Genomic DNA, 14,810 nt, shown 5'->3' with positions numbered 1-14,810 from the left:
AAAGCTTTGAGATATACAGAAAGATAGTAATCTCATTTATTATGATGATAAAATAGCAATGAGGTTATTTTTATCTAACAGATTCACAAAATTAAAATAATAGTAGCACATACCAAATTATTCCATTTTTATGAAATAAAAATCAAAACTAATCTATGCTATTAGAAGTCAGGACAGTGATTACTCATGGAGATGGGCAGCGACTGAATGGAGTACAAAGGAGACTGCAGAGGTGCTAGCAATGTTCTTCTGTTCCTTGATCTGGGTGTTGGTTATCTGGGTATGTTAAGATTTACATATATCACATGTGTACTTTTCTATATACTTCTATAAAATGTTTAAAATACAACTATCCAGGATAAACAAAGATATAAATTAGTGAACTTGCTGCCCTACCCTATTTGGCTCAGTGGTTGGAGTGTCAGTCTGTGGACCAGGTACGATACTGGTCAAGGGCACATACCTCGGTTGCAGCCTCAATACCTGGCCCTGGTTGGGCTTATGTGGGAGGCTAACAACCCATGTGTCTCTCTCACATTGATGTTACTCTCTCTATGTCTTTCCTCCTCCCTTACACTATGTCTAAAAATCAATGGAAAAATATACTCCAGTGAGGATTAACAACAACAACAAAGTGAACTTGGTTATATTCTCTCAGAAGGAAGGTAACCAAAAAAGTGGCAATTTGGCAAAAACTATTACAACTTAAAATGTTTATACCCTTTCAGCCAGGCATTCCTACTTCTAGGAATTTATCCTTTAAAAATATGCTCATAGCACTTGGCTGGGTGGCTCAGTTGGTTGGTGGATTGTCTGTAGAATAAAAAAAGGTTGTAGGTTTGATTCCTGGTCAGGGCACTATACCTAGGTTGCAGGATTGATCCCGGGTCCGGTCAGTATGGGAGGCAAACGATCTATGTCTCTCTTCCCCCTCCCCCCGCCCTCTGCCCCCCGCCTTCCTTTCTCTAAACATATCCTTGGGTTAGGATTAAAAAAAAAAAAAGCCTAGACCTACAAAATGTTATATATAAGAATGCTCTTTGTAGCTATATTTTTAATAGCTAAAAAGGAAATCTACCTTCCACCCTGTAAGGATATAATAATAAGCCTGCTACACGGAAGAGGGTTCTAACCTGACTGTGCTGGCACCCTGATCTCAGATTTCCAGCCTCCAGAACTGTGAGCAATAAATTTCTGCTGTTTATTAAAAAAATAAAAAATAAAAAAATCTAAAGGTTAATCTATCAGCCAGAGAATAGTGAACTAATACCTGGTACACATACAAGGTGGGGCAAAAGCAGGTTTATAGCTGTTCGCATGGAAAATAATGCAATAATTAATAAATAATAATATAAGAATAAACTCTGTTTTGTGTACTCACAATTGTAAACCTACTTTTGCTCCACTCTGTGCACTACGCAGCTGGTCAAGTTGAATAAAGCAGATTCACATTTACTAACAAGAAAAGATGTTCAAGATATAGTAACTGAAAAAAAAGAAAAAACCAGACAATATGCTCAACATGAGCTCATTTTGGTTTAAAACTACATTAATAACAAACCATTTGAATATAAATGAAAAAAATTAGGACTATGCACCATATATTTTAGTGGGTTGCTAGAAATATTCATTGTCTACATTACTTCTGATATTTGAATTTTGATAATAAACAGGAATTATCTTTATAAGCAGAAAAGAGCAAACTGTAATACAGCGAAATGGTTTGGGTTTTTTTTTGGAATTTCTAGGGTATTTTCATGACTGACTAAATTCATCTTTCAAAGATGCTATTTCCACTCTACTGATCAAAACAACATGAATAAAGATAATCTCAATTAGTTCCCTGTAGCCTGCAGGATAAAGCACAAATTTTTAGATTAGGCTACACAGTCATTACTCAGTCAATAAACACAATGACTACACATCTACATTTGTTGTACTAATCAAAATTAAAGATATGGTCTCTGGCGACAGGAGCTTGCCAAACAGTCATATAAATAAAGTATAATAACAAGTTAAAGGTATGTAAGTATATGTTGAGTAAAGCAGGCACATAAAAGAAAAAGCAATCAATTTTATATGAAAGTAAAACTGTTATAGGCTGAATGCTTATATCCCCCTCCCACAAATGCATATGTTGAAATCCTAAACCCTCAATGTGATAGTAGTAGTAGGAGGTGGGGCCTTTGGGAGGTTATGTCATAGGGTGGAGCCTTCATGAATGGGATTAGTGCCCTTATAAAGAGGCCCTAGAGAGCTAGCTCCTATATCTCTTTCCCATAGTGAGAAAATGGCTATGCATAAACTAGGAAGTAAGCCTTCCAGCAGATGCTCAATCTTGGACTTCCAGTCTCCAGAACTATGAGAAATAAGTTGCTGTTTAAGCCACCTGGTCTATGGTCTTTTTGTTATAGCAAACTAAGATACTGTTTAAGTTTGAAATACTAAGTGTGCCACTTGAGTCAAAAATTAAAGGATAAGTATCACATGAAGAAGGAATTCCAGGAACAGAAAAATATTTCTTACTTTATATTTATTTACACATATTTTAATTTAGAAAATGGCATTTCATATTCAAAGAAAAATGAGTTTTTAAATGTGCATACATCTATGAACCAAAACAATTTTACATCACATAGTACACACACACACACACACACACACACACACACACACACACACACATATCTATACAAATAAAAGGGTAACATGCTAATTAGGACATCTTCCAGACGTCCATCCGGACAAAGCCACAGCGGCTGCGAGGACCTAGGGCTGGCTGCATGGGAGGTGACACCGTGGGAGAGGTGGGCGGCGCTGCACAGGAGATGCACAAAATTCATGCTAGAGTAGGCCTTCCTTCCCCCGGCTTCCAGCATGGGCTTCCCTCTGGCACCCGGGACCCAGGCTTCCCTGGCAGCCCAGGCTTTGTCTGGTCCAGAAAGCTGTCCAGAAGGACCTCCAGTCTAATTAGCATGTTATACTTTTATTATTATAAAGCTCTCGCTGGCACCAATTGTATGTGTTTCAATCTGTCATTGTCCATCGTGAATTTGGTTGATACTTCTATTATAGAGAAAGAGCGAATAGTGATATTAAAATATTTCTTCTAATTAATTTCCTTTTAATGTGCACAAATTCATGCACCAGGCCTCTAGTATTATATATATTTCAAATATAGACAGGTCTACATTTTTCAGTTGATATTTATCAAGCAAAAAATTTGCAGCACACAAGTATCTTGTCTTATATTAAGAAACTGTAGATCTCAATGATCATTATTCCATTTATTCCTTACTTAAAAAAACCAACCCGGTGCAGTACAATTGGGCCTCTTTCTCTATTCTTTCTCTCTTTTAGTGATTTGAACCCTCTGTGTGTAAGCAGGGCACATGGCTGTCCACCTAGACTACTTTCCAAGCCTTCCTTAAATCTAGGCAGTGACACATTGCCAATGAGTTGCCAGTACCTTCCAGGTCATGTTCTTAAATTTAAAGGAAGCTATTTGCTCTTTATTTTAAATCCTCATCTGAGAATATGTTTTAGAAAAAAATATAGAGACAGAGATAGAAAGAAACATCCAAGTGAGAAACACGGATTGGTTGCTGCCCCGACTTGTATGCGCAGCAGTCAGGGACCCACCCACAACCTAGCTATGTGCCATGATAGGAAATCGAATCCACAAATTTTTGGTTCAGATGACAACACTCCAACCAAGTGAGCCACCTGGCTAGAGTTCTTGATTCTTCGTTCTCATTCCCTCAGCTGGAACTTTAGCCTGGTTCAGTGATGCATCTTTAACAATTCAAGTAAGGACAGCATCCTAGGGATGGCAGAACAATGTATGAAGCAGCACCTAGGCCCCTGGACACCCTGAGGAGCAGAACTACACTACCCTAGGATCGCCTTCTAATTGGCCTTTTAGTGGAGAAAGACAAACTTTTGTCTCAGAGCTCTGTTTTTTGACCTCAGATCTAGCAGCTGATCCAAATACCTGAACTAATAAACTAATTTTACAGAAGAGGAAACTAGGCTCAGAAATAAGCAATAAATCCCAAAACACACTGCCTGTTTGGTGGCACAGTTCAAATTCTAACGGAGCTTCACACTTTCACACTTTTTCTACTATCCTACATTGCCTCTCATGCAGAGAAATGTTAGTCTGAGTACCTAATGCAGGTACTATAGGGACTGCAAGGTATTTTTTTGGTAAGTTGGGAAACACTGTAATGCAATTTTAAAAGTAATTTTAAGTCAATATTTCAAAATCTAAAGATTCATATAAAAATTCAGATTTCCCACCTTTTCTTGAAAAAAAAAAAATCAGCTTGGTAGCTAATGATAGCTAACATTGTATTTCATACAATTTAAGAAGCCATCGATTATAAGATTCACCACTTTTTAAAATGTATCACCAAGAACAAAGAAATGCCGCCAATTATAAGATGCAACCTGATTTCAGAGATGTTTATTTTAAATGCTAACGTGCACCTCAAAATCGTTAAAATCTGGAATATATAGTACCTATTATGTGTCAGCTGTGTTCTAGAATTCTTTATAGTTTTAATGAATAATGTTCAAAAAAAGCCGTATGTGGTAGATACTATTACTGTCCACATTTCAGATCTGAGGTAACAGAGTTACATTGGGTGATTTGTCCAAGTTCACAACACTAGTAAGTGGTGGGATGGCATTCAAAGCCAAGCAGTTTGAGTGCTTAATCACTTGGTTAAATTAGATCTCTGGACCTACATTTCCGGAGGCCAATAACGGGCTGGAATTGAGCAATAGCTACACTTTTAAGTCAGGATATGCAGGCTCCAGGAGATTGAAAATGGCAGTGGAGGAAAGAGGATGCACGGACACGCTCCCAGGACCAAAATGGAATTACAACTAAAATACAGAAAAATTTCCTGAATAATCAAAGAATATGCAGGCTCCAGCTTCATCCCAGACCTCTGCTCTCTTCTCTAATCCAACTTGCTTCACTGAACAATGTGACCCAACTGACACTTTTAGAATTAGAATTTGTGACTCTTGCATTAAGTAACAGAATGCTATACTAGTATATTAACAAAAAGCAGTTTTAAAGAGAAAAAAATGTTGAGTAAAATTTAATCCAGAGTTAGTTTTATTTAGAGGGACCACAAAGGGATAATAAGGAAACACTCAAGAGACAGTAGTTCTTTAACTAATTCATATTATGCTAACTCGGTATGAAGGGCTCTGAGAGATAAAGACAATGATAAATTAGACATGGAACCTTTTATAAAGATGCTTTTATAGTCTATTACACTGGCAGTATAATTAACAAAAATAACTGAAAATATGGTATTTTAAATAATTTGTAATAAAGTAGCTTTATGTTTTAACATGCAAAGTTCTCTAAGACATATCAATCAATGAAAAAGATAAGATATAGAAAACCATAAAGAGTGTATCATTTATGAAAAAAGAGAAATATGCTCATACAAATATGTAATTCCATATTGCACAAATGTATGATTATACATAAAGGTCTGAAAGAATTTATACCAATTAAGAGTAGTGGTTATTTCTGCAAAGAGAACTGAAATTGGAGATGGTAGTCAAAGAGGAATTAAACTTTACTAGTATTATTTGCCACTTTGTATAATTAAAAAATGAAAAGGCTTATTAATAAAATAGGTTTAACATCATGCAGCAAATGCAGGCAATCATGTAGCAACTCTTTCCTGTTTGCAGTAACTGCCATGTGAGATTCTCAATTCCACTTACCAAGAAAAATATGAAAAGGACAAATCCCATGTACTAATTCATAATCAAAATTCATAATAATAACCTGACTTTAATGTTTGTTTATTTTGCTACCCAATGGTGCCATTTATTTTTTTTATTGTGATATACAAAGAAAACCAAAACAGAAGCAATGGGAATAGGAGAGACTAGGAAAGCAAAAAGTAATATAAGGTATGTGAAAATGAAAAACCACTGAAAAGTAAAAAAATAAATAAAAAAAATGAAGGTGCCATAAAACTAGGATGCCGAAGAAACATTTAAAATGTAACGGACATTGACATAATGTAGTTTGCAGTATTTTCTGACAATTCCTAATATAAATACATATTTTTAAGTATTCAGTAACTATTTAACTGATATGCAAAAATGAAGAGCAGAAATTCCAATTTAAGAAATCTAATTCAACCATTCAGTCATTTATTCAACAAATATCCGTCAGCTCTGAAGCCAATTTATTTAATGATTAACTTTGCCTTCATGAAGCTTAACACATAGTTATTCCTTCCTTGGAGAGAACTTTCCCATCCATGACTCATGACTGGTTCCTATAGGACTATATTAATTCACGTTAACCAACTGTCAATTCATTTATATTGTTTAAATGGAATATATATATATATATATATATATATATATATATATATTTAAAAATACAAGAGCCAGATATTTAATTTTTAAATTAAACTCTATAACTGAAAATTTACAAAAAAAGGTAAAAGCCAGTCAGTCTTATCTTCAAATGGCCTTATTATAAAAAAAAAAAAAGTGGGAACACTACAAAGCTAAACATCAGACAAATCCAATGAATCTAACACAATCTATTTCCATTATTATTATCAATAAGTCAACCTAGGTAATATATATTGCTTCACTTATTCTCCATGCCTTCTTTAAGAAAGGAATTATGATTTCCAAAAGAACAACCTTTTTAAGCAAGTTATTATAATGTAAATTGTCTACCAAATAATCTATCACAAACGCTAGCATCTCAAAGTCTAACATTAGAAGTTTTCAAATTAAAGGTAACATTTTATACAAAAAATGTTTATGGGACTTCTGCCTGGAGTATAAAAATAAGCATGCCTTTTTGTCTGATATCCACAACAGACAAAGCAGTAGGAATAATAGGAGTTAAGTATATAAAAAGAGAGAAATGGTATTTGATATCAACAATTTATATAAGAAATTCTTGCATTCTCTTCTAAGAGATAATCAGATTCAAGAGATTACAATTATTTCTCAAATCATAAAGTATCAGGACTTATTTTATCTTTTAAGTATTAAAAGAGATATACTTCATAAACTCCATAATGCTGATAACTAAGGATTTCTAAAATGTAGCATTCCTTTAAAATGAGTGGGGAACAATTTTCTGCCAAAGGCCATTTGGATATTTTTAACATCATTTTCGGGCCATACAAAATTATCAACATAAAAATTAGCCTGCTATATTTGGCCAAACATTTAATTAATTAACCCCTAATGCCTTGGCAGGGCAGACCAAGTGATTTCTCAGGCATTTTACGTAGGGCCTGCGGGTTGACTGTTCCCTACCCCTGCTTTAAAAATATATTCTCTAGGACAATTTTCCCCTAAATAAGTTCCTCAGAACACTAGACCTACAAGGTTTCCTGGTGGGGATGAAAAAGGGGGGTCTGGTCAAATAAATTTGGCAGACACAACTTACTTTATGTCCATCTTGAAAATATTTGAAAACTTAAGTCTTGTATAAATATTAGTTTTCTGTGTTTCATTTTTCATCATCACATAGCACACTTCTTTGGTTAACAAAATTCCTTTGAGTACCTCTACTCACTTTTTTTGGAACATACTTTGGTAATGCTAGGGCAGGGGTCCTCAAACTACGGCCCGCGGGCCACATGCAAATACAAATATTGTATTTGTTCCCGTTTTGTTCTTTTACTTCAAAATAAGATATGTGCAGTGTGCATAGGAATTTGTTCATAGTTTTTTTTTTTAAACTATAGTCCGGCCCTCCAATGGTCTGAGGGACAGTGAACTGGCCCCCTGTTTAAAAAGTTTGAGGACCCCTGTGCTAGGGTATGTAAAATTTAAATGATACTAGTTTTTTAGAACCACATTAAGTAATCTAATTAATTTTTTAAAAAGCCATGTAGCTTTCAATAGATATTACTTAATAAAAATACTGTAAGAGACATCTTTGGTGGAATATAGAAGTGATTTAAACATAAATTATTATTCTCTAACATTTATTGCAAGAGAGCCAAGAGAGAAAACACCAATCAGTTATGACACCGACCTGGTTATTAATGTAGAATATGAAACGATAACCCAAACAAGAGTTCAGACTATACATTTCTAGTAACACTAGAGGCCCGGTGCACAAAATTCATGCACGGGTAGGGCCCCTAGACCTGGGCGGCGATCAAGGCTGATCGGGGCCTCTGGATGCCACTGGGGCCTCCCTTCCCTGGCTGCCGGTTGGGGCTTTCCTTCATTCCGCGCCAACCCCTGGTGGTCAGCACACGTCATAACAAGCGATCAAACTCCCGGTCTCCCGGTTGAACTCCCGCAGGGACACTTTGTATATTAGCCTTTTATATATATATAGATGGTATAAAATATGCTTGACCAAACTAAAACTATGTCTAAATTTAAGCACACACTCAATTTTTATTAAAAGAAAGTACAGCTGTGTCTATATTGTTAGCCCGTTTGGTTTTTAAGCCAGCTGATCAGAGTTTGATTTAAAAAGAGATGCCTTAACAGTATGCTAACTCTGCATACTTCTATGGAGTTTCGCCAACTTCCATGCTTTTGGGTACAACCTGCAAAGGGGAAACTCCCCTATCATTTATCATCAAATGTAGTTAATAACTGTCTTGGTATTTTCAATAAACTAGCTTTTAAAAAGGCATTAGTTGGAAGGTAGATGGAAAATTAAGGCTGTGCAAGCATTATATAAAAAAAAGAGTAGCATTTTTATTATAATTACTGTTTATTTGCACCCAGCAAAGTATGTCAAGGTTAGGAGGCTTCAATAATCAGAAATCATTGCCTTTCTCTATCTAAGGTAAAAAAGAGAGAGAAAAAAGTGACTCTAAAATGTGAAAAGTTTAATGTGGATGAAATTCTAGAATAAAATATTCATAACTCTATACAGAATTATTGACTATCATGATATAAATACAAATATTTACTACTTTGTCTTTGAAGAACATCTTAATACCAGTCCAAAATTACTCTTAACTGAGAGTATGATACACTAGATATTATACAATCAATAGTATAACCCTCACAAATCTTTTAAATACTTAAGTGTAGTAAGAAAAAGCAAGAAAACAGGCTAAGCACAGTAAATCTGAAAAATTCCTTAAGTAAAAAGTTTGACCTAATGGACTTCAACCCTGTTCCCAAACTTTGATTCCTACATTCTTTAAGAAGCATTGTTTTAATACCTAGTACTTTGTAAGCTGCTATGATTATAGATCTGTGATTTCTTTTATATAACACTATAATTCATTCATTTAACAAGTACTTGAGTATCTACTACCATGGAAAAATAAAGGTTAAAATACATATGAAGCCTGCCCTAAAGACACTTAGAAGTCTGGAATAGGTGAGACAGATATAAATGGTAGAAAGCCAAATCTGTTTTAAATGTGAAGATTGCTCAGAGGGAAAACAGATTGTTTGGTGGGGGAAGAAGTAAAGGATACAGATTAGGGAATGCATTGATGATAGATTTAAAGAATAGGGAGATTTCAGACAAAAAAAAAGAGGCTTTGTACTGGAAAAGATGAGAAAAGCATGAAAAATGGAAATTCACAATGAAAACAATTTAATTTTGCAGAAATATAAACTACAAAATACTAAATAATAACATAGAAGTTAGCGGTCCCAAGCTCTGGCAACTTGAATTTCCAGGCCAGATCTAACCACCAATTAAAACATCTAATGTTGAACACAGAGCTCTATAAATATTTCTAAATTAGTGAGCCATGACCCCCTTATATCTATTATACTTCCTGATGGAATGAGATGGTGAAACAAATGTTACTTATATTGTAACTCAGAATAAATGATTAATTCTCTTCCAAAGACAAACTACTTTTCCAATTTTGAGTGTACGTACTTAACGTTAGGCAAGAACAAGAACGCTCTTTCAGTTTGTAAATACAGCATACACTCAAATGATACTCAGGCTTCATTTTATAAATCATGATATAAAAAGTATGCTGTTCCATTCACCATGGCAAGATCCAAGTGTTCTAGTCTCAGTTCTGCAATACTGTGCAGGTCGCTCTGTACCTCAGTTTCCTAACTTTTAAACCGAGGGGGTTCAACATGCATGAACTGCAAAGGGTCTTCCAGCTTTAAAATCCTATACTCAATCGTACATCATCTTCCAACTAATGACCAAAAAAGATAGTATTCTTCCTTTAAAAACATGGAATGAAAACTATCCTTGATTGAGCACATACTAGGTGTCAGGCTCTACTTCTTATTTCACTTAATCCTCATTACACCCCTAAGTGCATGCATTTTCCTTATTTTACTCATAGGGTACGAGCCATCTTTTATCTGTCCAACCCAAGTACGGATGGAAGGTAAGGATTCAAATCAAGGTCTAACTCCAAAGCAAATTATAGCAAACCACATTTTAAAACTTGGTGCCCCAAACCAAAAATATCAGACAAGACCAAAACAAAACACAACCACACACCAAAAGCTGAAGAGGTGGGCTGTGACGGCGGCAACCTGGGGAGCGCACGGTCTTCCAACAGGGTAGCTCGGCTGCCTGGTAGCCCCACGGGGGAACCAACGAAAGAAGCCGAATACCAGCTGTATGTTCGTGTGTGTGAAATCTCCCGACTTTCAAATGAAGGAAAACAGACTTACCAGCTTCCACCTGCTTTAAACAGTTCTAACCCCGATCTGTAAGGTTACTTTTAACAAATTTCCAGATTAAGTTTTAAAATATGGGCACCAGCAATAAAGCCTCAGCTTTGGAGTAAAACTTGGTTGAATCCTGGCTCTATTACTAGTAGTGTGATATTGGTCAAGTTAGGTCACCTCTCTCAGTCTCATTTTTTCATCCGAAAAGTGAGGCTATTATCAACGGTCTTGCAGGGTGATGAGGGATTAAAGGAGAATGTGGACTTAAAGAGCTCAGCACGGTCTCCAGCACAAGGTAAGGGCTTGACAATAAAAGTTACTATTACCCTTCAGGACCCCAGTGACATAGAGCATGGTATCTACGTCCACAGGCACCCCAGCTATGTGTACGAACATTCCCCAGAGTCTGCCTTTAAAACCACGCTGTGTCACTTTTCTGTCGGCCTTAAATAAAAAGTTTATTTTTAAAAAGTCACACACACTCATTTCTAATAGACATTAATCAAACGTCACAAAGTTAAATTTATCATAAACCTAAAATCGAACCAACTCTCAGACTGTTTTGTGGCCAACGATTTTTCTAAAGTGATGCCGAAAATAGGGTTACCACGAATTCAGACTGCACCGCCCCCCTCCGCAGGGACACTTGAACAGGGTGAGTGTAAGGGAAAGTGGTGGTGGTGGTGGGGGGGGGGGTGTCCCCAAAGCTCTTTGAACTCGAAAGATCCCTACGACGTCCAAGTATTTCCCAATTGGCATATATCTGCGTGAGCCCGAAAAAAAAACACGGGGTCCGAACTGTTGATGGGACAAGAGCAGGTGGCTTTGTGCCCCAGCGTGTCTTTTTATTCTTAGCCACAAGCTCTCTTCAACAGCTGGGTTTTAACCAGTCCCCCCCAAAGCTCCATTCCAGACCGCGAGAGGGCCGGACTTGAGGCTCCACTCGGCCAGTGGAGACACCAGCGAAAAGGGAGGAGCTCCGGGAGAGGCCCGCGGCCTCGAGGGGCGTGGGAGACGGTCAGGCCACCCCAGCCCTGGATCGACCCCTTCCCGGGCGGCACCCAGCACGGACCACCCCCTCGCGGGGCCTGCGGCGCTTAGAGACGCGGCTGCTGTCAGCCGGGCCGAGCCGCCGCGGTGGGTGGGGGCTGCGCTAAGGGACGAAAGGGAATAACTCGGGGGGTTTCTGGAGAGAAAGGGAGGCGAAGGGGGAGGCGGGATGTGGACCCACGGTGGGGCGCGGGAGGTGACCTCCGGGCCCCTGAGTCCTCCGTCCCCGTTCCTGCCCGGACCCTTCCCAAGTCCCGGACCCGCTGCTCCTCTCACCGTCTCGGCTTCTGTGTGCTGGGGTCCGGCGCTCTGTCCCCCCATGACCCCGCGGAGGAAATTCATCTTGATGTTCGGCCACCGGCTCTACCGGCCCCTTCGGGAAGAAAAGATAACTTCCCCTGCCCTCCGCAGGGCCTGGCCCCCACGTTCGCACTCCGCGGCCGCCGCCACCGCCGCCCTCCAACTCGGCGGCCGCTCCAGCCCCCGAAGCCCGGAAACACTTTTAGTGGAGATGCGCATGCGCGGAAACGTGGCATTACGTGGCGGCTCGAAGGGCGAAGGCAAAGGGGGAAAGTAAACGATAGGAGGTCCGAAGCCTGGGTCCGCCCAAGCCCCGCCCACTGCGCAGGCACCGCCTCCCTCCGCAGGGACACGCCTTCTGCTCCCGCCCCTCTGTGATCGCTGGGGCTGAAACCCGTCACCCACGTGGTCGGAGCCCGGCCCCGCCGGCTGGAGAGGATCCGGAGCGTGTGTACGTGTTTTGGCTTGCAGGGTGTGCAGTAGGCGCCGAACGGGACTGACTGCAATCTCTCAAATCTGGGGTCGTATTTTGAGTCGAAAGTGAAATTTTCCTTCGGCCGACGAGACAGGTAAGGAATCCCAGCCGCAGGGATGGTTCATTTGGTTTTGCGGTGTAGCTTCTGATTCCCGAAAATTGTATTTGGTTGCGTGGCTTTGTTTGGTGGTCAAAAGGGTGCTGGAGCCCCCTCATTCCACTGCCACAGGAGGGCGCATTTCTCAGCTTTTGCTCTTCAAACCTGTTAAAAGGAACGCCAGGTACACCGCTGTTTTCAAGTGGTGTGAGGAGAAAACCAATCGAACTCCGCATTTATCTCACTAGAGAAAATACGTTGATCTGCAATGTCAGTTTGGCAGCTAGTAGCATAATGTTTTGTTATTAACTCTCAACCCCTGCATTTCAGTTTGTGTGTGTGTGTTTTAGCATAAAAAAAGTCGTGTGTTTTTTTTCAAATCGGTATGCATTGTCCCCTTAAAAATGAGATTTCCAGGTCCATATGCTTCTGGAGTAATCTTGTAGATTTCTTGAGCCCAAAAAGCGCAGGGTCTAGTTAGCCAACTGAGTCATACATCTCTCCACTTGGATGCCCCACAGGTTTCAGATTCTCCAGCCTCCCTTAAAGAAAAAAAATCCAGATGCTCCCTGTGCTCTGCCATGATCAATAGTATCACTAGCCATATAGTTGCTTAAGCTAGAAGGAGGAAGCTGGGAAGACTCAAGCTCTGGATTTCACCCCCACCCCCACTGTCTAGTAGTCAAGTTCTATTATGTTTATTTATAGAACGCAGTATTTCTCAAATAGGTCTGCTTTCCATATCTCTGCCTCTGAGATAGATTGTTGTCATCAGTTTTCACCCAGATTACGGCAATAGCTTCCTAACTAGTTTGTCATTATTAAAGCCCTGACTTCCCTCCATTCCAGTCTCTAGTCCAAGCTTTCTGACTTCACGGACCACTAGGCTAGTCCATCCGTGGGTGAGCCTAGCAATGGCAAAACATCTGTCCATGACAGTCCTCTTATTAAAATCTTTCATTGATCACCCATGTTCTCCATAATAAAACCAAACTCCTTAGCTTACTATACAGGCCTGTTATGATCTGGCTCCGGCCTATCTTTACAGCTTCTGCCTTCCCCACAGACTCAGGGTATATGTCTTTCCCCTTCCTCCTCCTTATCAAGGAAACTCTTGCTAGTTCCTTAAGACTTAACTCTGGCATCTTCTGGCAACTCTCAATAAGTGCTTGTTAAGCCAGACTGTTGAGGGCAGGATTATGTTATTTATTTTGTATCTTTGTGTCTTAGCACTGTCTCATAGGTGATATTATGGATAAGTGAAGACAACATTAAAAGGATATATGAATATTATGCTGAGGAGGAGGGTCCCTTTTTTCATCTGTAATGTAGAATTATAGGTAGTACATATCACAAAAGCTATAGTGAAAGTTCCTTTCCTAAGTGTCAAGGTTTTAAGCCTGGGTGACTTGGATAATGGTGGGGATCATACTGCCAAAAATACTGTGCACTAAGCATTGTCCCCTGCTTTAAAACTGGGCACTTGACATTTTCCATCAGACATTTTCCATGGGGACATTTTGTTGCAGCCTAAAAAAAGTAACTAATAAATGCTCAGCTTTTTTATTACCATGTAATGTGTGCAAAGAACTTCACCAAGTCCCTAAGTCTCACCTCTCTCTCTCTGAGCCTCTTCTCACCTGCTCCCTGTGCCCCACTCCACCCCGTCATTAGGCATGAAGCTCTAAGATGGAGTGGGGCTCATTGGATGTATACTACATGTATTATTTGGCAATAAAAAGCAGTGCTTTGACATTTTAGCAAAATTGTTTTAAGGCACTGGCCTTTTCAAAATGCCTGGCTTTGTTTTAAATGTTGGTGAGTATAGTAGGCCACTTTGAGTTTTCCCTTCATTTGACCTGTTTTCTTCCCTAACGGCATGCCCTGGGTAGGAAGGACTATGGGCAGGAAGGATGGACAGTTGGTTGCAGAGCAGATGAGTGTGGAGGCCCCAGACCTCCTCTTGACCTCTAGTCTTGCCTTTCTCCTGATGTTTGGGGAAGGGTGGAGCTGCCTGTTACTTCGAGGAGGCAGAGAAGGTACAGTGGCCATTTTGTCCCTCATTTGGGGTCTAAAAGGAGAGCAGAGACATCATTACTACAGAATAGCCATGAAATGTACTCATTTAAGGGAAAGGGGGTTACATGTGAACCTACTTCCGCTGATTTTATAGAGAAAAGTCACGGACCATGTCCTGTTCTTATTTGTACTCTTTATTCATCTAGTGTA

At 39.3% G+C, this 14,810-nt stretch overlaps 1 protein-coding gene across 8 annotated transcripts in view; it reads right to left on the bottom strand.

Annotated features, from left to right (window-relative positions):
* The window catches only part of USO1 (USO1 vesicle transport factor), a 78,699-nt gene extending 66,478 nt beyond the window's left edge, over positions 1–12,221 (bottom strand). For 3 of the 8 annotated variants that reach the window (XM_036336702.1, XM_036336720.1, XM_036336727.1), the window contains exon 1: positions 11,986–12,221. In XM_036336702.1, coding sequence (XP_036192595.1) covers positions 11,986–12,051 — 66 coding nt within the window. In that variant the 5' untranslated portion in view covers positions 12,052–12,221. Of the gene's footprint in view, positions 1–1,381; positions 1,487–11,985 lie in introns of all 8 variants that reach the window. The other 5 variants (XM_036336759.1, XM_036336767.1, XM_036336738.1 and 2 more) reach the window with 5 other exon arrangements.
* Positions 12,222–14,810: the final 2,589 nt, after the last annotated feature.

This window comes from Myotis myotis, unplaced genomic scaffold, assembly GCF_014108235.1.
Source record: "Myotis myotis isolate mMyoMyo1 unplaced genomic scaffold, mMyoMyo1.p scaffold_m19_p_1, whole genome shotgun sequence".
NCBI classification, from domain to species: domain Eukaryota; kingdom Metazoa; phylum Chordata; class Mammalia; order Chiroptera; family Vespertilionidae; genus Myotis; species Myotis myotis.
This window is presented reverse-complemented; position numbering and strand designations above follow the sequence as displayed.